The sequence below is a fragment of the Phalangium opilio genome, unplaced genomic scaffold, assembly GCF_054372755.1.
Source record: "Phalangium opilio isolate 3A_F unplaced genomic scaffold, DU_Popi_V2 ptg000354l_1, whole genome shotgun sequence".
Lineage (NCBI taxonomy): Eukaryota > Metazoa > Arthropoda > Arachnida > Opiliones > Phalangiidae > Phalangium > Phalangium opilio.
In genome coordinates this window covers 216,059-242,808 of record NW_028324229.1, presented here as the reverse complement: position 1 = coordinate 242,808, position 26,750 = coordinate 216,059, and the positions used below count along the sequence as shown (strand labels likewise).

The 26,750-nt window shown below is 36.4% G+C and overlaps 1 protein-coding gene across 1 annotated transcript; it reads right to left on the bottom strand.

The window, feature by feature from the left end:
- Positions 1-220: 220 nt before the first annotated feature.
- On the bottom strand, positions 221-10,747 carry LOC149602614 (cholecystokinin receptor-like). The gene is made up of 5 exons (XM_089860813.1): positions 10,327-10,747; positions 2,219-2,413; positions 1,968-2,153; positions 924-1,112; positions 221-831 (listed from the first exon to the last, which is right to left on the bottom strand). The coding sequence occupies exons 1-5, from the start codon at positions 10,718-10,720 to the stop codon at positions 545-547; spliced, it is 1,251 nt and encodes a 416-aa protein (XP_089716939.1). The 5' UTR covers positions 10,721-10,747; the 3' UTR covers positions 221-544.
- Between the last annotated feature and the right edge of the window lie 16,003 nt (positions 10,748-26,750).

Below are 26,750 nucleotides of genomic sequence, written 5' to 3'. Positions count from 1 at the left end.
AGCTAGGCCTATAGATAAAGTCAAATTCTATAGCGTCTTCTTTGTTTCAACGTTTCGGGGTATAAACGTGATGGATTACCAAAAAGGAACGAAGGAAACCAAAAAAAGAAAGTGAAAGGTCGTACCGTAGCTGCTGAGAAAAAAAAAACTTGGAAAGATATTTTTTACTTTGGATATCTTTTGAGACTTTAATACTCTGATTTATACATAGCTTCGTGTTGAATAAGAAGGAAGTGGATAAAGAAGGAGGGTTTCTAAGAAAAATAAGAGAGGATGGCGAATTACTATCACTTTCTTAGATCTTGAAAGAAAAAATAGAAATGTCGTCTAAAAAAATCTCCATAATAGGATGGGGAAGAGAAATATCAAAGGGAATTTATTAAAACTTTCAAGGGCAAGGATTTGTATCAAAAGTATAACGCGATAAAACCATCACAAGTGCACAGACTATAGAGTGACTTTGATATACAATTTCAAATTTCAACGATAGGGTATTTACAATATACGATTGATAAAAATTGATCTTTAAATATTCAGCAAGATATTACGTAAATCCTACATGTTTCGGGGCCGTATTTTCTCTGGGTGCTGTACTGCACGTAGAACGGTAGGTCGTTGCCATACTGTTCCTCGAAGAGAAACCTAACGAACCTCGACCCTGACATCCGAAAATCGCCAAGAAATTGGATCGAAACTTGGAGTTCATGAAACAATACGTGATGGGATTGCAACAGGACGAAGTGTAAGCGAGTAGCTGGAAGAAACTGATACCGTGGTAACCGAGACCCGCGTACACTGATTCCGGATCGAACAGAGATATGGTGTTGATGACTGCAATTAGAAATTAAACTAATTATAAATTACTTAGGTAAAATATTCCGAAACGTTCTCTAATTAGGATTGGCGTGGGCTTAATTACCCACCGTGTAAAGGAGTCCAACACACGAAGAACTCAATAACAACCACGAACAACATTTTTATGACACGTCGCTTCTGCGTCAGTGATTTTTGGTTGTGACTCGATGAGAGGCTGGCGTGGTGTCGTAAACTTTCAACAGCTTCGATCGAACTGCAACTACGGTCCTTCGATATGGTTGAAAGAGAGGTAGAACCTGTGTCCGATTTACATGCAAGCGTTAATTGAGTGTTTGGAGATTCGACGCGGTTTCAAACGGCACAAAAACATTACGAATATTATATCTAAAATCTAAAACCTATTCTCATTATGATAAATTATCGCGATATAGTTCTACAATACCATATAAAGGTGTTCGTGTTATCCGTAACCGTAAAACACTTCAATCATAACTTGTAAAAGGTGGTATTAGCAGAAGTATATAATGGTTCTCTTCGAGAGAAGTGTACCACAAAGCGAGGTAGTTGTATCATGATTCTACCCAACATCAAAATATTTGGAACAAGGTTACTGAACCGAATCAATACGCGATAAATAGTTCCCTCATCATTACTATAATAGCGCTTGTGAATTTTTGTCCCACGTCAACACAATCAAGGTTTGTGGGTTGATTGCTGAGGATTTATTACCAAACAGTTATAGAATTCCCCCTAGCACGGTGCGATGCCCGTCTGAAGTTTGATGAGCAGGAGAGCAAACAAAAGGGGTGAGAAAGGGAAGAATCATGCTACATAACTTAAGTATTAAGAGGATACAGAGTGCACCCTTGTTTTATAATCCCCTTCTGATATTAGGGAAAAATGTCACGGAAGAAAGTTTGGACTCAAAACTGTACTTTGATCCTACCACCCCTTTTTGGAACAACCTGTAATAGCCCCATAGGATATGTACATAGTTCCATTACGAGACTTATCGCGTGCATCTCAAATTGCGCGGTAAATTCTAAAACAAATCCATCTTTACCACGAATTTATGTCCACACCATTAGCCAAGACAAAACGTAGCAAGATGATGTAAAAAATAAAAAAAAAAGTATAAAACAAGAACGGACCATTCTGCGGCGATAAGATAGGCTGGGTGATTCCTTTCCAAAGAGTCGAAATGATGAGAGAATAAGTGACCATCATAATAACCAGAGGGACGATTAGGAGAAAGATATCGATCAATATGTTGAAAATTTGCTCGGATATCTCGCTAGGCCATCTTTCTCTACACTTGTATTTCTTTCCTCTTAGGTCTTTGTGGAAAAAAATGCATTAGTAAGTTCGATTGTAAGACGATATACAGTAACGCGAAACTTACCACCGGAAGGTTGGAGTTCGCTCAAGATCGCGATGGGTAGCATACAAGACAAAGAAACGCACCAAACAATGGCGATCATACGTTTGGCATGGGACACGGTTTGCCAGAGACGTGATTTTAAAGGATGGCAAATGGCGTGGTAACGTTCAACCGACATTGATACGAGAGTCCAAGCTCCGACACTCACGGACACGGCTGTTTTCGTAAATAATATATAGGTATAAAAGTAAATTAGAATGCTATAGTCGGATTTGCATTAATAAGTGGTGAAAAAGTAAAAGATAGAGTGTAGAAAATTTATTGCCTGAAGTAACAGATATTAAAATTTTTAGTTTTAAAGACATGATTATAAAACATTTTTAAAAAAAATTCTTATCTTAGTTATATGTATTTTAATATTGTTGCACTTCATGAACAAATAATTAAACTTTTAAATCATTAAAGACTGAGAGCAGAATTTTTATCTCGGTTTGCAATAACAATAAATAATAAATAACAATGTTAGAGTCAGATTTACATTTCATTTCTTGTTGTACTCCGATTATAAATAATTTAAACTTTTAATCATTAAAATGCGAAATTTTTATCTCGGTTTGAACTAAAAGTTTATGCCAATAAAATTGTCTGGCTACCTTAATGATTTAGATTTAATCGTAAAGAGCGCTTCCAAATTATTTTAAAGGTCATTCTTATTAGATTATTTCGTCCCCTCCGTAGTTTCGCAAAATAGGCGCCAAAATAAATAGTCAATTTGATGAACGGGTAGGAAAAACTCAACTCCCCCTTCCAAGCCTTGGCTCATAAAAAGAAGGCCGAGCTAGATGGAATACCCAAAAAAATAACGCTCCAAACAAGCTGCCAAAAGTTTTACAAGGGATGTGAAGGGAAGGAGGAGAAGAGAATTTTATGATGGCGCGTTCAAGCTTGTTGTGTTAAATCGCGTTCTAGATAGGCGTAGGACCGTAGCGTGTTTTGGTGTATAGTGGACCTCGTTATTGTGCCCATCCCCACTAAGGTTATTTATAGTTCAAAGAGTTCCCCTAGGTTTCGCGCCATTTTTTTTGCGCCAAAAACGACGAGTAACGAGATGCGATGCTATCGAAAGAGACAGAGGGAGATGCGATGAAAACATTTCACAATGGATCTTATAAAAAATATAAGGGATAAGAAAACTGGGTGCTTTTAAAGATAAAAGAACACTGCGCTATTCTTACAATTCTAGTATATCAAGGTCGTTCTAAATATCAAGTGAAGGGATCGAAGTAATATTCCCCTTCAAAGCTCACTGTGCTAGGGTTGGCAAAAAATACTTCTTACTAGTCCTCAATAGAAATGAGAGGCCTTGATTTCACGCAGAGCATATACTATTATATAAATAGCGACCCACACTTTTTGATTGCGATGTTGAAAATAAGATAAAAATTTATTTAAGATGACTATATATATCACGAGCTAATCAGAAGCTTATGCAATTTGTAATGGAAATATTTTGAGGTAAATTTCAGCAATATACAGACGACATATGGTCCAATCGCTGACGTGGGATTTAGTTGACTGTTGACAACTTATTTCCTAACCAGCCAATAAAAGCGACTGATAAATTTTCCGCAATATAGACGGCATACGACCAAAACAATAGTTGACGCTGTAACCCGCTGTAACCAGCTAAGCTGTATACTTTTACGTCGGATTTAGTTGTCTGTTCCCCTGTTTAAAATATAAGCCAATAGAAGCGTTAAATAAATCCCCCCTTTTTAATTTTACACGGAATTTTTCCGTTTAAAATTTAAGAAACGGCACCAAAACCCCTGTCCCTGTCCCTGTCCCTGTCCCTGTCCCTGTGCCGGACGCGTCCGCGAAACGAACGCTTACGATAAGAGAGGGAAACCGGTCGCGTCCGCGAAACGTACGCTTACGATGAGAGAGAGAGATCGCTAGCGTACGCGGTGGCGATACGAAGCTCCGCGTAGAGAGAGAACTGCCTGCCTGGTATATTAGTGAGAGGGGGAAGAGGGAGAGGGGGCATCCCGCTCGGAGAGAGAGGAAAGAAAGGTAGTTTAAATCTCGCGGGCTTTTTTGAGTGAAGGGAAACAAGATGATAATTTTCGTGCACTACTGCACTTTTTTAATTTTACACGGAATTTTATTCCGTTAAAATTTTAGAAACGGCACCATGCGCGTGATACATCAGAGATTATGCTGAATGGTTAGGTTAGGTTAGGTTAGGTTTCGTAAAATAGAGGGGACGGTTTACGGTCATAGTGATTTCTGGTTTAGGGGATCCAGGATTTGGTTTTAGATACATTATTTGATTCGTATGGTTTTGAAAAATTATACTTTAGTGGGGTGCACAATTTAGTTTCATTAATATTATTTGAAATGTGACGTTATTAGAAATTAAGGGGATACACGATTGCGTTTCAGAAATGTTTTTAGTTGTACGATTTATTGGAGATCAACTATACGGGGGGTCACGTGAGCCGTGTAAAATTACTATTAAGGCCCAGCCCTTGGGCCATCTTGTTTGTTATTCTGAAGGGAAAAGGTTTTTCTGTCAAATTCAATAAATTCCTTCCGAATGCATATCAAATGAAAACAAAAATATTTTTAAGCATATCTAGTTTATAACAACACAACAATATCACGCGGTCTTTATTTTTTATCCTAACTAATGGATTTTTTATCCTTGCCTTGTTCCCTTTCCAAGAAAAGATAAATAACTTCATTGCAACCATTATATCTGTTTGAAAAGAGTATTAGTTACGTATTGAAAAGTAAGAACATTAGGGCCTAAATAAGTATTTCAAATCCATTTCCATTAAATATTTGTTCACCTACATATAACGGTAGAAATTACATCCCGAGGGTCTGTACTTGCCTCTGAGGTTTACCAAGAACCATACCTTTACTAGCATTTATATTTTAAGATACTCAATGTTTGGAAGAAAATTGTCGGTTTATATCAAAGGTATTTTATCTTTAATTATTTAAGAAAAGAAGAAAGGCTAAATTTATTCCTTTTGCGTTAAGAAACCAGAAAAGTACAGCGACCGTATCTAATTACCATTAAAGTTTAATTTTTAGTTGGGATAATTAGTGCGCAAGCGAGTTTAATTAAATTTTCCTAATGAAAGACAACCTCATCCAAAAAGAATTAAAGCGTAAGAAAAAAATAATTAAAGTTATTCAATTAAAATCTTAATTGAAATTGAAGTTCAGGATTCCTAATCAGTAAAGAAATTTAAACTTCGACTTGATTAAATGAAACAATTTTAAAAACACTCAATACTAAGCCTATACGAATTGGAAACTTGTTGGAGTTCTCAAAACTTAAAGGAAAGGTTAATTGGTTTAATTTATATTTAGAAAAAGACCGTCGATCTCTTAAGGTATAATCAAGAAGTGATATCCAGTTTATTCGCGCGCCATAGTCCCACTCTCCCTTTCAAAATAGAAGGGGGGACGAAAAAGGAGGCCGGACTATTTCGCTTCTCCTCAGTCGGAAAATACGTAATTTTCGTCATTCGCGTCGCGATGACGTGAGTTTTCAAGAACCAATGATATGCTGGCTGTAATTTAGAGGCGGAGATTAACTCCGGACCTACGTTTGGACTGGAGATAAAGCTGGACATGTGGCGAATTTAAACCTTCACCCTAATAAAATAGATATCACTTCTTGGTAAATTTTATGTTACTAGGCCTTTTCCTTTAACACGATACCGAGGCTGCAATAAAATGAAATATCAACACATTAATTTAACGAACTGAGGAATGTATTTGCGTCGCTTATTTCGCTGAAAAGCATTAAGATTAAGACGTCGATTGAGATAGAGCTCATTTCACTCGGAATTTGAGACACGATAATGACAACCCTTTCGATACGGAGATAGCTTTAACAATACAGCATCGTCCGTTAGAACCGAACATTCTTTTACCACTGGGCCATTTAGGCGTTTATGGAGGTCAAATAAAAAAAGAAGAACAAGAAGACAATGTACATCTTGGTTCCGTTAACCGCCTTCTAATATCTTTCGCTTTGGTAAATGATGGCGAACCCCGGGTCGTTTCCGTTAAAGGTCCCTGGACTATCTTTATCGTGGTTTTTAGGAATTTATTTTCTTGACCGTCTCGCGCCAGCAGAGCTTATTTCACTTATAGGATTTCTACAAGGGAAGCTAAGGCAGTTCGTCTTACTTAAGGGATTTGATTGCCGAGACAGCTCTAGCTAGCTAGCTCTACAGGAGAGATTGTAGTATACTGACCGAGATTTAAATAAATCCTCAAGTTTAGGATCAAATTTGACCACTAACTGTCCAAGGATATTTAGCTTTAGCAGAGCTTACCGGAACTCAAGGACACTATAACACCGTGAGATTAACTGTAGTGTATAGCAAAGCGCATTACGACACAATATAATTTAAATTAAAATAATCATTAAACTTGATTTAATTTTTTAAAATTTCGAATTGGGTCTTATAGGAAGTACATGCGTAATGTCAAAAAAACTGCATTTATTGCGAAGTCTTACGGATTCTTAAACAAAGAAGATTAATTATACAGGGTGTTTCTGATAAGTCTGCCATAAATTAAGGGGATGTTCTTTGAGAAATCGATTTTGAGTCGAAAATGTAACTTTTATCTTCATTTTGCCATAAGGGACACCGTTTTCAAGTTATTATTTGAGTGTTTAAGGTATGACCTCTTAATTAAGTTAGAAATCTTTGTCTTTCATTTTCTTAATTAGATTTAAGGAGTCATTCGTGAAATACTCTGGACAATCTTAACTTGAAAACAGTGACCCGGACGGGAAAATGTCATAAAAGTTACATTTTCGACTCACAATCGTATAAAGAACATCCGCTGCAATAAAAGATCAAAAATGGAACTTTCTTATACGGAGAGTGACTTATTACGGAATATTTTATGGTAATCTATTCAATGTTTGCCTTAATTATAAATTAAACATAGAAGAAAATAAGCAAAGCCGATAAAGAAGTTGTACAAATTAAAAACATTGACAAAATAACATTTTAATGCCTCACATTTTCTCTTTCTTCTTAGAAGGTAAACATTTGCATAATTAAGGATTTAGCGCGATTTGCTTAATTATTTCATCTTAGCTAACGAAAATAAGTTTGAAGATAAATAACGTTATTCTTAAAACAAATAAAACCAGTTTTGTGGGGAAGGGAATTAAGGCTAGTGTAACACGACGGGGCTTCGTGCACTCTCGCATTCAGGCTGAAGGAAAATCCTTCTCGGAATAATTATAACGAAGACTCGTAAGCCGCTTTATTTCATACTTTCGCCTTGGGCTCAGCTCCGTAAACGAGTGCCATGTTTTAAAGCCGCATCCCGAATTTGACTTGATTATATTTAGTTGGTAAACAACGTATACCCTTGACAAAAGAAGCGAGGAATTCGTTACGCAATCAGGCCAAATATGATATATGAAAGAATAACCAAACTAGAGTTTAGTTTCTCCGAAATTACATTGGAACATAAGTTTATAAGATATGTTCCATAAGTATGACGACCTACACTTAGTAATTCTAGAGACTTACAGCTCTCGAGCTACTTCGAGAACGACAAGCGAGAATTGAAGTCCTACACTCGGTTAATTTTGCAGGACTTCCATCTTCCTATTTAGTCTGTACTAAGCCTTTGACAACGCCTCACCAGGCGTCGCTCAACAAGAATTATGACCTACCTCATTCACTTCATGACAAGCTCTCAGTTACCAGTGACAAACTTATGGAACATATCTTACGAACTTATGTTTGGAATAATTAAATAAAAGTTTAGGAAAGTTCAGACAGTGCTATTTTACGAGGAAAAATTCGAATTTTGGTATATTGTACATAAAAATAAATGAAAGCAAGAGATTCCTAGAAAACGTAATGTTCTTACTTTTTATTTCACTCAAAATCGAAAACGACAGGACGTAGTTTTTTTGAAGGAAAATAGACCGAAAAGAAAAATTTATTTCTGTGATTTTGATTACATGTCCATGTTGACTCGGCAGTAAAAGAAAAGTTTGTCGGTTCGAACTCTTGAACAATCCAATATGGAAGCACATTTTTTTCTATTCCAAATTATTATATAAACTTCTTCCCTTTATATTTTCTCTCGGTTTTTTGGGGGGGTTCAGTGTGTGCTATTGAGACTCAAGCCTCATTTCTTGATTCAAATAGTCACACGCCACTGCTTCGCGATTAAACCTCGAGGGTGTTAGTGATAAATACATAAAGAAATACAGAATGTACATCTACAACAACTCGCGAGTTCTGGCTAGTATTAGATTAGCGAAAGCTTGGAGAAAATAGTTATACGAAGTTTGCAGCAACAAGGACGTATATATTCTTAGATTTAAAGAATGTGTCCGTGCTTTTAAGGTACGATGTTATGTTTTCTTAACTTTTCCTTTAAGTATTCGAATTTCTCATTCTGGGGAATATTGATCGGTAACGTTTCACGAAATAAGCCGATGGGAAAGGCTAGGATATAGACCTGGGGTCTGAATGTTTTTGGGGTTATTTCGGAAGAAATCCGAGAATTCCCCATCCCCGAAATCAGAAGGAAAATTTATTTAATATTTAATGGCTTCCCCAAAATTTCAAACGGACTTCTTTTTCCCCTGACGGCGCTTACAATTTTTGAAACGACTTTTTCTCTAAAAGAAATTTAATATCCGTGATGGTTCCAAGAATTTTTAATAAAATAAAATAGTGCATTTGTAACCAAATTAGTTATTACCCTGTTAGATTTCCGGGTGAACTTGATTAGTTTTTACGGTTCGTGGGAGTGGGGCTATAAAGCCATGTTGATGTTTACCCAGGACTTCCTGAAGCATTTCAAAATTACGTAAAATTATTTTGAAGGGGATTTTTTTTCTGCTTTTTATTTTTTGCCTTATGCTAAAATTCGATAACGTCAGATCAGATGACGCAACGGTCTGAAAATGTTAGTCCCTCTACAATATAATTATTGCTATTTTTTTCGTACGACTTCTTTGCATACGTAAAAACCCAATTTATGCTTCAATTACTTGTCATGAATGGTTGATATAAAACCAAATAAAAGTTGGCACGGAAAATATTAATCATAAGTATATACCAAAATTGGTTGGTGTTTATTTGATTCATACGTTATTGCCGAGCTTTATTGCTAATTTAAGCAAGATAAATATAAATTCTCAACCTAAATAAAACCTCACTAGACAACTCGAATGCCTTTAAGCCTTGGTTTGTTTAATTTTGAATGAACCCGGAGATTATTAACATTTCAAAACAACTTATTACGAAGAGCGCCAGCTTTTCGTGAAAGCTTTTTTGAATTTTGTGTCATTTTTCAAAAGAAGGAAGCTTAATTAAATCGTAAATATTATGGAAGTTTTAAAATTCACCACCTCCTTAAAGTTTTATAAAAGCTTGGCCTCCGTATTAAGAGGTTAAAAAAGTTTAATACGCGAGAGACTTTTAAAATAAGCCAGATTTGAAATTAGTTTAAACAAATAGGCATACGTAGTTGACAATATTAGTCGTTGACGTATAAAGAGGATTAATATTATGTAACAGCAAATAAGCATTATATAAAGAGACATTTAATTAGCAACTTTGCCTGAAAGGGTTTTAAGTCTTACCACATTTGTAAGTCTCACGATAAGCGGTTTATCCTGAGGTTGTTTGCACCGAAATTTCCTAACATCCATAGCAATATACACGCTAAGTGGCTTTACCCTAGGATATCCTTTCAAAAACCAATAAACAAATTCCTTATAATGGAAAAGGATCCCATGGTATACGGTATTGGTTCAAAGACGCAAAATAAGCTTACAGTACACCCATTTTATTAGTACAACATTTTTGTTCGCTGCAAAGATTGAATTTCAAATTTAGCTGGGTTTTATGAACATCCGGAGTAAAATGAAGGGTTTTGTTTTCAATAATATTCTAATATCTCTTCCTAAAACGTAGTTTTCAGTGTAGTGTTTTGAGAAAAATATTCTGTTTCAAAGGGTTTCCCAAAGACGCGAGTACAAAAATGGTCGGAATCTTTAAAAACTTCGCTATCTTTGATCAGTGACATTTAAGGCAAAAATGGATTACCTTGAGCATAAGGGATCATTTTACACATGAGTTCTCCAAAGACGAAAGCTCGCAGTAGGACACCAGCCAAGGTAAAGGGCATACAGAAAACTCCCAAGAGCAGATCGCTCAACGCCATATTTAACAAGAAGACGTTGGTGACCGTCCTCATTCTCTTGTTGACGACAAGAGTGACGATGACCAGGGAATTGCCCAAGATGGCCAATAGTAGAATGACGGCGTAGGGCAAAATGAGAAGGACGTAAGAGGACACTAAATCATCTTGAACTTTATGACCTCGTCGGTTCATTCGGTATAGAGATATATTTCGTGTCCAGTTAGCCATTAGTAGGTCGACTGACAAATTATAGGCTTCGAGAAACCAGGTCGTGTTGAAATCGACAAGGAAAGACATTTTCTTCCAGCCAAAACTCGAGTTCTTCTTTTTATCTCTTGGTCGTTATGGCTAGAGAAATAAAGTTTTCAGAGATTAGCTTTGGGAACTTTTCGCACACACGTCATGTAACAATTCAATTATGAAACTGAAAGACGTATAGAATAGACCATTTTAATGTAACTAAGATGGAAAGACACGTCTTCCAGCTCGCTTTTTGGTGCCTGCGCTGTAGTAATTTTGTATCAGAGTGTGCAGAGACAGCAATGTATCAACCTCCTTGTATGTCCCGAAACTGAGGGTTGTCTCTTACATTATTTACTCTCTTAATTAAAACGCCACGAAATTCTACGGTTCATTCAATTTAAATCGCTGTTAAATCAGCCTAAAATAATTATTTTTATTAAGTTCTTAAAAACCTATGATTGTGATGAAAAGAAATATGAAATCGACTGAGATTTTTTTAAATGTTTTTGTTTTAATCATTTTATTTTAAGAGAAAGAAACTAACAGCGTGTTTATGGAACATTTTTGTTTTGTCGAACATAAGACGACTGACATTTCGTTGAAATCATCGGAGCGGTGAAAACTATTCGGGATTTGAAAGGGGACATGTACTTGGCTCTCTAAATCCCGGGGTATTTTAGCGTCAAGTGCAGCCTTCAATACACTCCCTATACAGTCTTTTCATCCATTAAAGCTCAACCATCTAAGACAGAAATATATAGGTCTATATGATGGACAGTGTGCCCCTATATACCGTAACATACAATTTATAGACGGATATGCTATAAAGCCAATCTAACTCAACCAATCCCTCTGTTCCGTTTGGCCGTAACATCGGAAGTAAATAAAATCAAAGTCATAAACGCAACCGCTTACATCCCGCGAGAACTCAACGCCTGTTTAAAGGATCAATTCTGCTTTTGATACCTTCGGGTTAATTCAATATACCTCTATGTAAGTTATATCACTTTCCTTACTCAAAATAAAAAGGCGGATTTTTTTTTTTATTTTTTCTTTGCCTATAACTGCATTCCTCTGAATCCTTTTGTTTCTTATTTCTATTTCAATTTTTTTTCTGGGGAAAAAAACGCTTGATCTTCCTCTGTTTTGAAAGAGAGACTTTATCAAAAGTCAGTCAGCGCGAAATTGGTTTCGCTTATATAAAGTTACCTTTTTACCAAAAGGTAAAATATAGTAAGTTTTATTGAAACAATGCGTAACAGATACGATGTTTTAGCTCTTATTAAGGATATAGTTACTAAAGCCATCGAGCAAATAAAGATCAACCAAATCGCGTCAAGTTATAATGTAAAAACTTAGATGTATAAACGAATTTGATTTACTCCTGTTTCACTCTTTGCCAGAACACTAGATATTCTCAATAGCATCATCTTACAGTCCGGAAACTGTATCTTTTGGAAGCTTTTCTACCAATTTTATCTCACTTAGGAAGTCGCTTTTTAAGTCCCACGCGTAAGTACCTTTATAACTTTTTCTTTCTTTTGATGTCGTTCCGCGTGAATAGTAAATTAAATCTCTTTGAATTTAGTCTTACAAAAGCGCCTTCAACGTTTACGAGAATTTTAAAGGCATATTATTATTAGTTTTTTGGTTGGGATGTTTCAGTATCGGTTAACCACGTTTTAAAATAATATTCGATACATTTTTAAAAAGACTATTTAAAAATTTAGATTTCATTAAAGTTTACTTTAAACTTCTACGAAAAAATCTAACTTTCCTATATGTTATTTTCTTTGGTGTTAAATAGAATTCCCAATGATTTTTTCATGCACTGTTGCGAAAAACAGATATAAAGTAATTTATATCGTTGTTAAACAATAACTATCCATTAAAATAAAAAAGATGTGACGAATATGTATTTTTTATATTGTACATTTGAGAGTTTTAAAAATTTGTATTTAAATTTAACAACATTGAATTCACGAAATGAAACACAAAGAGCATACAATGAAAATATGCTTTATGAAATAAAGAAAACGCGGAAATATTTTAAAAATTGCGAACAATTTAACATAAAAAGGTAAAAATAACATTTACCTTGAATTTTCTTCCGTTATAAATTCAACACGATCGCATTCTTTGTCGTAACTGTGTATTAAATAGATATATTTTCGGTGGCAAACAGGACGTTTAAACTAGCTGTCTATATAGCGTTGCTTCTGCTACGAAAGACGCGAAAAACGTGAGGGTCGGGAACGACCGATTCTATTCCCTCATCTTCCGCGCAGTCGCAGAAGCCACTTTTCTCGAATTCTCTCCAGAGAATATTTTTCCTTTCTGAAAGTTGGGACCTACTTTATTCCTTTTAATAATTTAAATAAATAAATTAATTGTATTGTACTAAATTAATTATAATTCTTTGACGTGGAGAGTTGAAATTTATGGAAAATTTGCGGAAGAAGCAAATAATAAATTTATTATGTTCAGAACTACTTCATTAAGACAAGCAAAAGTTAATTTAAAAATTTAACAATTAACCCTTAGGGTTATAATAATATTGCTGACAATGGTTCATTTAAATTCACTGAATCACTGATTCGTTGATTTGGGTATTGTTTAGATCAATATACCTAATGAAACTTCACAAAGTGACTTAATGAGATCCCAAATACATATCCGTAGCAATGCAGGAAACGAAGCATCAACAATACATTCAACTTACACTCTATTAGCCCCAAACAATTTTCTACTTCGAATTTCCAACTAAACCTTCAAATGTCGTCTTGTATTTCGAGGAATTATTAAGATTTGCGCTGTAAGGTAAACAATACCTATTCCAAATAATTAGTAGCTTCTATAATTAGAAGGTCTGATATTAAATCGGGATTACAAATTTGAGTGCTCTATTTCGGTCTTTAGAAATTATTAAAGTCTCATTCAGACCCTCGGCCTTAACTGGTTCCAGGATGTTGACCTTATTAAATTTGAGTTTGTTGAACTGTCCGAGAGAGACGGATTAAAATATATTTCAACCCAAATCTGTTCCCAAAATGGGCCCATAAATAGATCAATCTAGAATATAGCCATCATAGAAACATCAGATGATTGAATTACGGATCACACGAGAAACCAAATTGAGTGAAGGTACGAACGGACGTTATAGGGGGAATTTGGAGCCAAGGGTTAAACATCCCAAGAGCTCATCCATCTCGATTGATTACCCCTTCATAAAATCGCAATCATCAGTTTCATACAACCAATCTCGAGCAACAATAAGGAGAATGCGAAAGATTCCTCGCGGTTCACCACACTGCATCTCGAAATGCCAATGGCCCACGTGCAATGGACATTAGATGCACTAAGACCGCAAAGGCTTAGAAGCAATATCAAATTGCATTAACGTGTATGTCTTACCCGCCGTTAATCAAATGAATTGGATTGCCTTTCTTAGAAAGATCGAAGTATTCATTAGAGATCGCTGAAGTGGATTCTTAAGGATTGTTTTCGTAAACTAACGCCGAAGGGATATGCATAGACATCATTTTCGAAGAGAGTTTGAATGATAATTACGAGTTTCCAATAATACTGAATAGGGAATATCATAAATATTTCCTTTGAAATCTTCAAGAAGTTCTAACTTTATCCTTAAAACTTTAGACGACTATGATTATGATACATTGATGCTTATATAAACTTGATACTGCCAGAGGCAACGCGGTGAAGTGCATTTCGTGATTTAAACCGGCATTTATTTTTGAAGATGGATTCTAACTCGGCATAAAGTCTCGAATAAGTCACGGTTCGGTTTCGTCTCATGAATTTCAAAATTTCATATTTTCCAGTTTTTGTTTTCTTTACGTAACAATCTTGTACAAGTAGATTTTGTCATTTGAAGTTACTGAATATATTCAGAACTTCGTGCCTTGGTATCAAACGACCAATGCTGGATAGACAGAATGCTGGCTTGGCAAAACAAAGTTAATGGCAATACGAGCTATAGGTTTCGTACGAGGTGGTAGCAAGGTTCCCAAAGAGGCCAGGAAGTAAAAGAGAGATGGCAATCAAGGCAATCCGCCCCGCCTTGAGATAAATAAATCGATGTTTCCTATCAGCGCATACCACTCCAACTTCGATAAGTCTTCCCAATCCCAATGGGTTCCCTTCCCCACGCGTGACTCTAAGCCATGGTCACCTATATGCAACCTCTTCAAACGAAATCTTTCCCCATTGTGAAACGTAAGAGTATAGCTACAATAAGATATCGATACTACTGAAACCCAATGAAGTGGAAACCAATATACTGTTTAACGCTAGGAAGAGTTCTACGCATATGGAGAAAGGGGTTCCAGGATCAAGGCATTAATTAAATTTATTCAGGAATTAGGCTAAAAACAGAGAGTACTTCCGCGTACTCCTTACAGATTGCAGTTGGTTCTCCAAATTTAATTTACCAGAAACCGCTATCCCGTACACTAAACGATTTAACTGAATCTAAAGAGGTAGTCGTGAATGTACGTAGTGCATGGTTTTACCTTGCTAGTTTCCAAACAATAAAGGCAGACGACTACCCCTTAAGTTGAAGACAAAATAAAAGAATTTGCATGTAAATATATTCTTGGGGTTAGTGAAGTGATTTGTTTTAAGAGTAACTTTCTCCTTATTTTTTTTACTGTCGAGAAAAGGTTTCGTATTTTTTTTTTTTTTTTTTTGGCTTGATTCATTCAAGAAAATAAGTATTTTCTTCCTATTGGCCAGGGATAGATTTAGTTTTAGAAGTAGGAATGGAGAACAGAGTAATGTGGGCGCGCTTCGAAGTATATAAGGAGGGGTATGAAAGAAGAGGCGTGTCGTAGCGACAGAGGTAAAAAAGGAATTACGTATTTTTCGCCCTCCCCGTCAGCAACGTCATCAAAACGTAGTTTAAGTGAGCCAATAAGATAATTTAAATTTTTCGTTACGTGTTGGAGGGAGGGGCTCTATACTGGGCTATGAGGCGGACTGAAGTAAATACTAACCATTCTCCATTCCTACTTCTAAAATTAAATCTATCCCTGCATTGGCTTCACTTTGAGGAACCTACAGATTAGATGGAACGCTCAGTCCATAGAAGCACAGAAGATTACAGGAAACGATATCAAAGAATATATATTCGTGGACGCGTAAAAAGGCCATTTCTATTCACCGGGGATGCACCCGGTATAAATCCCAGGCATCAATTGAAAACCCCTTTCTACACGTCGATCTGTTTTTTCCTTCCCACCAATATTTGTTGAGGTATTGAGAATGCGTAGTAAAGGGCCTTTAACATCAGCCATTGTTTACCGCCAACTATTTGGTTTGTATGAAAACCAAAAACTAGACGAGTTAATGAAATTAAAATCGTCAAGGATAAAATGGATTTCTGGCTGGGAAATTTGTCAGGCTAAGAATCTGACCAATCAAAGCCAGGACGTGATAAAGATGCCGTTTTATTTAAAGTGGATATGTAAACTGGTGTTTTACATGAACTATATTTAACTTGAACTTGTTTACAGTAAACCTTACATTAGAATGGTACGTCAGAAGGATTAAAGTTTAAAACTAAGCTTGATTTGTACTAAAAAGACAAGAGTAAGTCGAAAAGAAGATTAAGATCGTTAAGGCCTTGTCTATCTTTGTTTTCAGAAGTTGAGCCAAGGCTTAACTCTTGGTTTTATGATACAATGCATCTTTCTTGTTCTTTTCTCGCGTCAGAAACTAAAATATTTGCGTACTGGACAAGCGAACATGTATCTAAAGGGAGCGATTCATCATGGGAAATTTGGGTCATCAGCTATATACCCAGATATAACGTATCATTCCTCTTAGTTAGAATAAAGAATGCTATTTTCTATTAGTTAATCAGTCTTACAAAGCCTTGGCTAATTGAACTACATTTTTACGCGTGAATTTAAAGTCAATATTTCCAAATAACTTTGAAATTTTTAAAAATCTTCCATTTCATCTCACTAAGCTGCATTAAAATACCAGGAATCCATTGGGATGATTTAAATATTTATTTCAAAGAAAATAAAATATTTTTTTTTTCTTAAATTAAGAAAAAGTGCTTCCTCATTTCTTTATCAAATTATAAAAAAAATTTAATACGCTAAGGGATGCTCCAAATATTTTTATGTTTGCAAACGGGTCCTTTCAAAAGGGATTGCAGTCTTAAAGGAGTAGAAATATAAAAAGAATGATGCGTTTTTTTTTCGTCTCTCTCTGCCCAAATAAGAAAACGAAAACGAAGAAAGAGACCAAAAATTCAAAACATTAAACAACGACCGAGGGACAGAGAGTATGACGTTCGAAAAAAAAAGAGAAGGGTATAAAATGATCTAACTAAAAACCAACCCAGATCCTTAGATCTCGTATAAATAAGGACCTGTTTTTTCCCAAAGGCAAAGACTTAGCAAGAATACTCCATAGTATAAAAAGTAGTTACTCATTTCTCTACACAAGGTTGAGCAGCTCGAGTAGAATGCACCCCGGGTCGTAAATGGCCCATAAGAAAGCGAAGTGCCTTTCTCGTGTCCTTCTTTTCTTACGTTACAGCGGGCTACGCGGCCCAATCTAAGCCCGCCCCCTTCCGAACTTGCTGGATGCTCGTAGTCGTAGAACAAGTGGTACATCTAGGAAACACCAACAACATTACATAAAAATACTAGGAATTCTTTTTTTTTACCCTTTGAAATGTCAGCAGGAGACGGACATCAATGTGGTATTCTATTAGACAAACTTTCACTTATAGTATCCGATATGACCCCCTGAGCCAAAGCAGCTAGGGGGCAACCACTATTTTTAGAAGCATCGCGGCTTAACTCGTAAACGAACGGGGCAACTCTTTTGTTATCGACAAGGCGAGGGTTTGCCTAAAAAGATGGATAGAACCGATAGGAGCAAAATCTAAAGGCCATACGTCGATCGCTACCTCATTCTTCCTTTCTCTTTCAACGGATGAAGGCGTAAGCTACGTATCTTGTCTATCGGTACAAAGATAATACAATGAGATACCAAGAATTCCACGCGCTAACAAGCAACCAGGACTCATTTTAGCTAATGAAAGAGAGGATACTTCACAATGGGAAGAACCAAAAATGAATTATAATATAAATATGGTAATTTGTAAAAGCAAAAATTACTTCCGCCTCGCTAAGTATTTTCACTTCAAAACACAAAGGCTTGTTTAAGTTCAAGGCTTCCTTTAATTTTGAATGGAAGGATTAATTTATAACAAAATATAAATAGAGTTATAAATAGGACACTCATTACTGATGTAAACTTTAACGTATTATAATGATTTTTGATTTTCTTCCTCCAACGCACGCCTTACTGAACAATAGAGAAATAAAAAATAAATTGTTCCGGAGGGTTAACTTTGTCTTTGGAAAGCTATTAGTATTTCTAAAGTCAATACTATCCGTGTTTCGGGTCTCCTAAAAGTTCCTCTCGACACACAAAGTGTATTTCGATCATTGATTTTCCATTTTTCCGAACGTTCCCGGTGGGCCGAGTCATTTTCCGTGTTATATGAACGACGGTTCAAGAAGTAAATTGATCCAAAGTTAATTGCGTTGGTAGTAATTAATTATTTTCGCTAGCTAGCCTTCGAAAGTAGATTGAAATCTTCGTATTAATATATTTCTAAGGAAAGAAACTGTTAAAAATGGATAAACTCGAGGGACAACTTTAGAATGAGAGATGGGGTCATGGAAGGACCTTCTAGCCTTGGTTAAAGCTACGAGGTTTCAAATATTTCGATCTCGCTCTTCAAATATACTAAAAGAATTAATGCAATCTTCACTGGGAATGACTAAGCATTCCTAAATACGCCTTGAAAATAGCCTCTGTCAGGATCTGCAATTCCTTCGCATATTCCTAGTCTGTAAAAATATATGAATTCCTGATATTGGAAATTTGGAATTCCAAAAGTTTCCTAATGGAAAAGGGTTAAAGTTCAAAGCTGATGAAAGGGGGAGTGAGAGACGGTCAATGGAAAAAAGCGATGGAATATCCAATCGTCTTTTGTTTGAAGTTGAAAGGAAGTAATTAAAAATATGATGATTGTGAAACGGATTTAAAATATAATATTAAAATTTGCTAATTTGCCTCTGGACGCTGTGGCGCTTAAAAATGTTTCAAATTAAAATTAAAACAAGCCAAGCGAATTCAAATGATATACAGGGTGTTACTGATAAGTATACCATAAATTAGGGGGATGTTCTTTGGGTGCACGATTTTGAGTCGAAAAAGTAACTTCTATCTCCATTTTACCGTCCGGGCCACTGTTTTCGAGTTAAAATTTTCCAGAGTATTTTACGGATGACCCTTAAATTTATTTAAGAAACTAAAAGACAATGATTTCTAATTTAATAAAGGGGTCATCCCTAAAACACTCATCAAATCGTAACTAGAAAAGAGTGACCCTTAGGGCAATCAAAATGGAGATAGAAGTTAGATTTTCGACTCAAAATCGTGTACCCAAAGAACATACTCTTAATTTATTGCAAACTTATCAAAAACACCCTGCATTAGAGAGATTAATTAATCTCATTCGTGGATAAAATATTAACAAACAGTTTATATTATTATTTGGTCTTATACGTCCAACTCTTGAAATTGCTATTCACGAGTAAATAAATGAATGAAAAGTGGCATACATTCAAATAAAAGGGCGTATAATTATGTAATTTAAATTATACCACTTGTATCCAAGACTCCCGACAGAGATGTAAATTAGGTACAATATTAATTATAAGCCTTCAAACCTTCCGCGGAGGCTTTGTAAAACGATACAATTTCGTGTTAACTACGCATGGAGTACCGAGTCCTGGAAATCTTTAGTTTATTTGTCTGGAAAGATAATTTCAAGTACGAATTCTTAAGGCAAACCGTGTAATCCCGCCTGGTCGCTATCTCACTCCTAAACTCCGGTGCGCTGTAAGTGAAACACTTGTACAGGCGTTCTACGGGAAATCAACGTTAGAGTTTCATCCTGGTGAGATGCTTCCCTGCAATGATACTAAATACGTAATTAAGGGAATGTAAAATTTTAACGAAACTACTTGGGTATTCCTAATTTGAACAACAGATGAGTCGATGGAAAGTATAACAGAAGAGGTCACATGGATCAGAAACACGTGACTTTGTGACCTGCATATGCATTAAATTTAAATGTTCTATGAAATTGTTTAGTGTACCCAGAAGTGGATAATAGAAGAAGGATGGCACTCTATATCCTCTTAATACTTTAGTCATGTAACATGATTCATCCCAGGCTCACCCTTTTATGTTGTCTCTCCCGCTCATCAAACTTCAGATGGGGATCGCAACTGTTGGTACTAAATCCTCAGTAATTAACCCACAAACGGTGATTGTCTTGACGTGGGACAAAAATCTACAAGCGTGCCTTGGAATAGTTAAGCAGTGCTAATAGAATAATGATGAGGGAACTATTTATCGTGTATGTGATTCGGTTTAGTAACCTTTAGCGCTCCAAGTGTTTAGATGATGTTGGGAAGAATCATGTTACAATTACTCCTCTTTGTGGTACACTTCTCTCGAAGAGAAGTATTTTATGCTTCAGGTATATGTTATATTTATTATCACTTTTGGGTAATTCGTTATACCAAAAATAAAAACTATCTTTCTAGCTGAATTAGTAATTAGTACTTAGAACTCCAGTATTTGTATATAGTAAAAAATTTGGGTAAAAGCTGCAGGCCGCCTAATCTTCAACACAACAATTTCAATAAATAAACACACGCGCTGCAGTGTGTTAAAAGCATTAAAATTAAATAAGACCTGGAATCTTTTAATTTAAGCATTTATGTTATATTTAACTCTAATGGATGTGCTCGACAATTTTATTCATTAATTTGTTTTTAGAAATCATGACTTTTGACATGTGTAAATTAAAAAGTCTAGGACAAATACACATAGTGAACTTCAACCTTAGAAACAGTAAAGTTTCACAAAGAAAAATACGGGTATCTGTGCTGGGAAGTTACGGTTTTAAGGTTGCATTCATACCCTCTACACTTTCTCACTTACGTTTCGCAACTACCCTTTTTAATTACCGGAGACGTAATTAATGGTTGAAATCGATTCTAAGGCGAACCTCCTCTAGATTTTTTCTTTTTTTTTTTTTGAAAGCGATGACAGTGTTTTTGCCTTGAAGGAACTGACCCGGGAGATTTCGCTACAATTTCCTTAAAACATCAGTGATATGCTAGGTCAAACTCACGAGTTGTTTACTCCAATGCCAGCATTCAACCTCTCTAAGCCAGTGGCGGCTTAAGTCAAGTGGAGGCCCCAAGCGGTAACCATTTTGGGGCCCCCAAACTCAAGATATTAAAATTAAATAGTAGTTGTAAGAAGGAATGTATATAAGAAGGCCTAAAATCGCGTCCGGTGCGCGCGTGATAGTCGACAATCGCCCCTTAATGGGTGGGGGGGGGGTTGGAAAAGGAGCCGGGACTTATTATTTTATCTTATATCGTTTTTTTGGGTCGCCTGAGAGCGCTCCGAGATCGCTCCAAATTTACGTGTTACGTCATCGCTCTAGCTCGGAGGACCGAATGTAGTTGATCCGAATGAAAGACAAAAGTTTTTTCAGAACGGTTTTGTGACGTCTTCAGGCGCTCCGTCTCTAGACTCGGAGCGGTTGGGATCAATCCGGGAGGAAACCGGGAGTGAGCGACTGGGTTAATGTAAGACACGCCGCCGTCTCGGAGCAGCTCGTTTTTACCGCAAAGAAAAACGCTATATGTTTTCCACCATCTATTTCATTTACCTTTTCGTTAAGCCTTGGTTTGGCTTTTGGAACTCGCGAAATCATACGTACACTTGATTTGATTAAGAAACAATTACGGAACGAACGATTTTAACGTAGAGACACATATTCAAAATCCATCAAGTTATGTATGTTCAAAACATTTAACTAACTTGTTCATGGCAATTAAAAGCAACCGTCGTAAAGTTTCAGCAAAGAGGAGAGAAAGACGGTGAGAGAATAGGTATAGGCAGCCGTGATCCATGCGTGGTGAAAACGGGGTAAAATATACGATACACCGCGGCGCCTGAGCGCAGCTTTCTCGCGCTTAGTTGACGTAGGGGATGACAGAGATAAGGCGAGGAGGTCAATCCCCCATGCGCAAAGGATGTGCGTCCTAAAACTAAACGTACCGAAAAATGTTTTTACTACCCCTCCCCATTTTTCGGCGGATTTAATAAAGCGCGTTTCTATCTCCCTCTCTCTCTCTTCTTTGGTTTCATCACCGCGGGCAGCCTCCATTTTCTGTTTTCTTTGCTCGAGGTTTGCTTTTTCTCTAGTAGGAATCATTCGCGTCCGTATAACCTATCCCCATGGGATCCAATGGGAAAGCGCAGAGCAATGACGGGCATAAAAGGGGTGGGGCTTACTTGTCCAGTGACACCGGCGTAAGAGTAGAAGCGTAAAATCTCGCGACTTAAGTCTTCCTATATAAATCCCTTCTTGGTATAATACTGAATTGGAAAATATTCGTCATTTATTTCCTTTTAAAACTATTAGTCTCTTCCATTTTTTACTTTGAAAAAAAAAATTGTTAATGGATGAAAATTAATTCTGCTCAATTCGGGGGCCCCATGGCATCCCGGGGCCCCAAGCGGCCGCTTAGTCCGCTTACCGTTAAACCCGCCACTGCTCTAAGCCTTATTGCTCGAAGCTTTTAAAAACTTTTTAGAAATTTACTTGGAGTGTTTTGGAAAGACAAAAATATAATTATCCTTGTAAAGAACTCCTCTAAGCCTTTGAAATCATCCCGAATATTTAAAATCCCCCTTTTAGTTCACTTACAAGCTTACTTACTGTCTTTTTTCATTTGTGAACTTCTGGAAGCACTTTTAATAGGGTGTGTTTAAGAATTGACCCTTTCGAAATTATCGAATTTTGTAAAACACTTTCAACAAATTTTAAGAAATCGATGTCTTTAATCCAATTTACGAAGAAAGCTTGATACAATCGGCTTTTCTTAATCCTTTCAATAAAGTATGACTGAATCTATTGAAAGTTTGCTCGGAAAAACCTAAGAAATTCCCAATGGAAATCAGTTGATATGCGAATTCTGTAAAGTTCGTTTATTTATATTATGAAACATATCAATGCTGAAATGCGATCCATTTCGCCCAAGGCTAATTCAATATGATATAGTTTGTTTGATGAACCTCCCAAAAAGATGTTACCTATTTTGCCTCCCAGCAAGAACTTACCCCGGACTATAACATCGGGTGAATAACTGGAAATAAACCCATTAACTTAGAGTTTCCATGCTCTCTCAACCCACTTGTTAAAAGAAGTGGTTAAAAACATTCTCTATGAACAAACAAAATTGTTCGAAGTAACAAACCCGTACTAAAATGGTTGAACCTTGTCTAGAACGATTTTAGTTGCTGTTCGTAAAAGAGTGAGGCTAGAAGCGAAAATGCTATCCCTCTCTCTCACTCTCTCTCTCCCTCTCTCTCTCACTCTCTCTCTCCCTCTCTCTCTCTCACTCTCTCTCTCTCCCTCTCTCTCTCACTCTCTCTCTCTCTCTCTCTCTCTCTCGACCCTATTAACGTGAATCCTTTTCGATTATTCCCCAGTGTTTAATAAATTTCCAGCCAGAGTACGGAGAGGTGAGGGTTAATCGTATATCGAATACTAAACTTAATCTTCTTCCGAAAGTTTTATCCTTTTTTTTGCCAATTGGGGTGATGTCAATTAAAAATGTTTGGAAGCTATTAAGGATTAAGTTAACAAGATATTTTCAAGGCCTTAGTAAGAAGTCAAAGAACCTAAGGAAACGCCTTTTTCCGCACTAACCTTAAATACCTTTTGAAATTTGTCCCGAAGAAAGATATATAAAAAGTGCACTTACAAAAAATTAAGTAGCCATGCATGAACTCCGTACCAGCAAAGGTAAATGGAAGGGAATAATATGAGAAGGATGACACTCTGTAAAATATCAAGAAGTGATATCTAGTTTACTAGGTTGAAGGTATAAGATGCCTAAGTATTCGCGCGCCATAGTCCCAGTACCCCTTTCAAAATACAAGGGGGGACGTAAAAGGAGGCCGGGCTATTTCGCCTCTCCTCAGTCGGAAAATACATAATTTTCGTCATTAGACTCGTGCTGAGGTAAGTTTTCAAGAACCAATGAGATTCTGGTTGTAATTTAGAGGTGGGGATTAGCACCGGACCTACGTTTGGACTGGTGATAAAGCTAAAAGTGTGGCGATTTATATCTTCTCCCAAATAAACTAGATATCACTTCTTGATAAACATTTTCCAAGAATGTCTCAAATGTTGAACCAAGATCTCATTCACGTTAAGAGAGAACGTTCGAGTCAGTCTAATCCGCTTCCATGAAGTCAGAGTTATCTTTTTTTTCTGGGAGGGGCTTAGTTTAGGTCGGTTTAGCCATAGCCCACTCGCTCTGCGCTCCCAGACGCTGCGCTGCTCGCGCTATAGCTATAGCGAGAGCAGCTTGCGTCGTGACGCGCGTGATCGAGTGGGGTATGGTTTAGCTCGCCACCTACTAACCTCAAATTACTGAATAAAATGTTAAGTGGACAGGCCAGTAGCGACTCGAGAGTCGGCCTAGGCAAGAAGTCGAAAGAAACTATTGGCAACAATGTTAAGTATTAGTATACGATTCAGATTAATAACATCGGATCGGCCTTATTAAAAATATATTTTTTATCAATCGGGGTAGGGACAGATAAAAATAACGTGGTATTATATTAAAATATGTCTATTTACCTGAAGTTTGAAACGTAAGCCTTGGTTGTTCTGACACTTAAGGAAAATAATAGTGGCCTTTCTTGTTATAATAATCGAATAACTATTGTCTATTTTACTATTTACTATTCGGTCTATATTTATATCGACATAACCAGCACTATCAACTGTTGCTTTAATAAACATTTCTACTAATTCTGGAGTCAGTCTCCCTCACATCGAGATCGAGAACGACAATTTCGATAAATAATGAATGGATAGTCCACCAGGCGGTGTTAGTGTATCGATAAAATGGCGGAATTTTTTTTTTTTTTAGGGAGGGGACTAGGTAGTACTTGATGGTAGCGAAGATGAAGGTAAACACGAACGTTCTCTCTTTACGTGAATGAGATCTTGGTTGAACTTAGTTCAAAGGAGTAAAGGAAGGAAAACAGCCCTTGTTGTTCGACCGAAGAAACTATTGAGAGAAAAAGCAGCGATATTACGAGTAGTAAAGTGGGTGCTATGGAAGGCTTTAATCTATCCCAATTGCTTAATTGACTTTGTTTTAGCATCAACTAATTGCATTTAATAAGACTAATCTATTGTAAATTATGAATGCATTATGAAGGGTATAAAACAGTTTATTATTCAATTATTTATAAGTAACTTACCTCTCGCGGCTCTATTAATTCGATTATTGAAGCTTTTTGTGAAACGGAAGCATTGCTACACAAATATATGATTTAATTTACTAAATCAACTTTCGCTCTGCAATTACGCTAAACGTTTATAATACAATTATCATCATTGGTACACCTAGATGGCATGGAAAGATGAGACTCCAAGTCCCCCGGACTATATGGAATCGATTTTGAGTCCATGGGCCGTAGCTAGGCAGGGCGGCCGCCCCGGGCGTCGTGGGTGCGATAGGGTAAAGGGGGGCCAAAAGTGTTTCATTTGGTCCATTATATTTGGGGCGCGAAACATTTCCTCGCCCCGGGAACCATTTTCTATAGGTACGGCAATCAAGCCTAGATTTCAGTTCCTATTACTGGATACCTGAGCCAATTTGGACGTTTTTAAGAGAGGTAACCAGATAGGATGTTTTAGAATAATGAAGATTCTGCAAGAAGCTATAGATCAATCAATGGAAATCGACACAGATTTAAAAAAACTCCAATCTCGAAATTCAATTCCATGGCTTGCACTTTTACACAAGCTAACGTTTTAGAATATTCGTGGCGGATGGATACACAATATCAAATTCTATAAAAAGTATAGTATTTAATTAGTGAGTTTGCGTTGCATATATCAAATTTTTAGTTCCTAAGTCTATCCGCAAAAACAACAATTTTATTTTCATTAACATAGAAAAATTAATTTGCGCTTCGTGAAATTTGAACCTCACTTAACACCCACGTTTTGACAAAAAAATTTAATTGGATTTTTCCTAATTGTATAGTAGTTTTATTTATTTAAACTGTCTAATTACTTTGGGTCAAAATCCGTGCTCTTTGATAAACCGCCATCTAGAAAATTAAATACGCCTACAGCAATTGAAGTGAGATATTGGTCTGAAAGACACGGATACTGGAAAACGCTCGGGGTAAAACAAGCAATATTATTAATTAACCTCATTAAATCCAAGGGGGAAGCGAATTAGAAATAATGAAAAAATAAATCCCAAAAACTTTTCAGTTCATAAAACGAAATTACTTAAGAGAGATCGTGAAGTATTCATCCTCTTAATACAAAATAATCGAAGATAAAGTAACTGATTAATAATTTTAATTATTTAATGTAATCAGGTAATTTCTAAACGCGAGTTGAATAAAAAATGGTAGGCATATTTGCTAGAATTCTAATTCAAGTTCGTGGCACGCGTATACCCTACTTAAGGAAGGACTAAATTTATTTTTATTTTTAAGCACTATGCAAATTGCTATTTATTTTCTTTTTAACTTTTTTTCGTTCTTTTTAAGAAGTAACTTCACTGAAGAAAATGGTCGATCATCCTGTTTTTAAGAGAGGTGCTTGGTTAAACCAGAAGTAGGATGAGACTAGAAGTAAAGAGCTTTAGCATTGGTAATAGATCCTGGCACTAGTGAATAAATTTGAGGATTTTATGCCGCTTCCATCACGCCTACACTAGAGAGAAAAAAATTGGTCGAGTTCCAAAAAATTTCCTATCCCCTTCCCCTCATCCTAAAGCCGCGGAACACGGACGCGGGTGCTTGAATCAAGTTCAGCCGTCTACCACCGCGAGCGTCTCACGTTTTGGAGTAAAAACTCAGAAACCGCTACCAGAGGGCCAACCGTTGG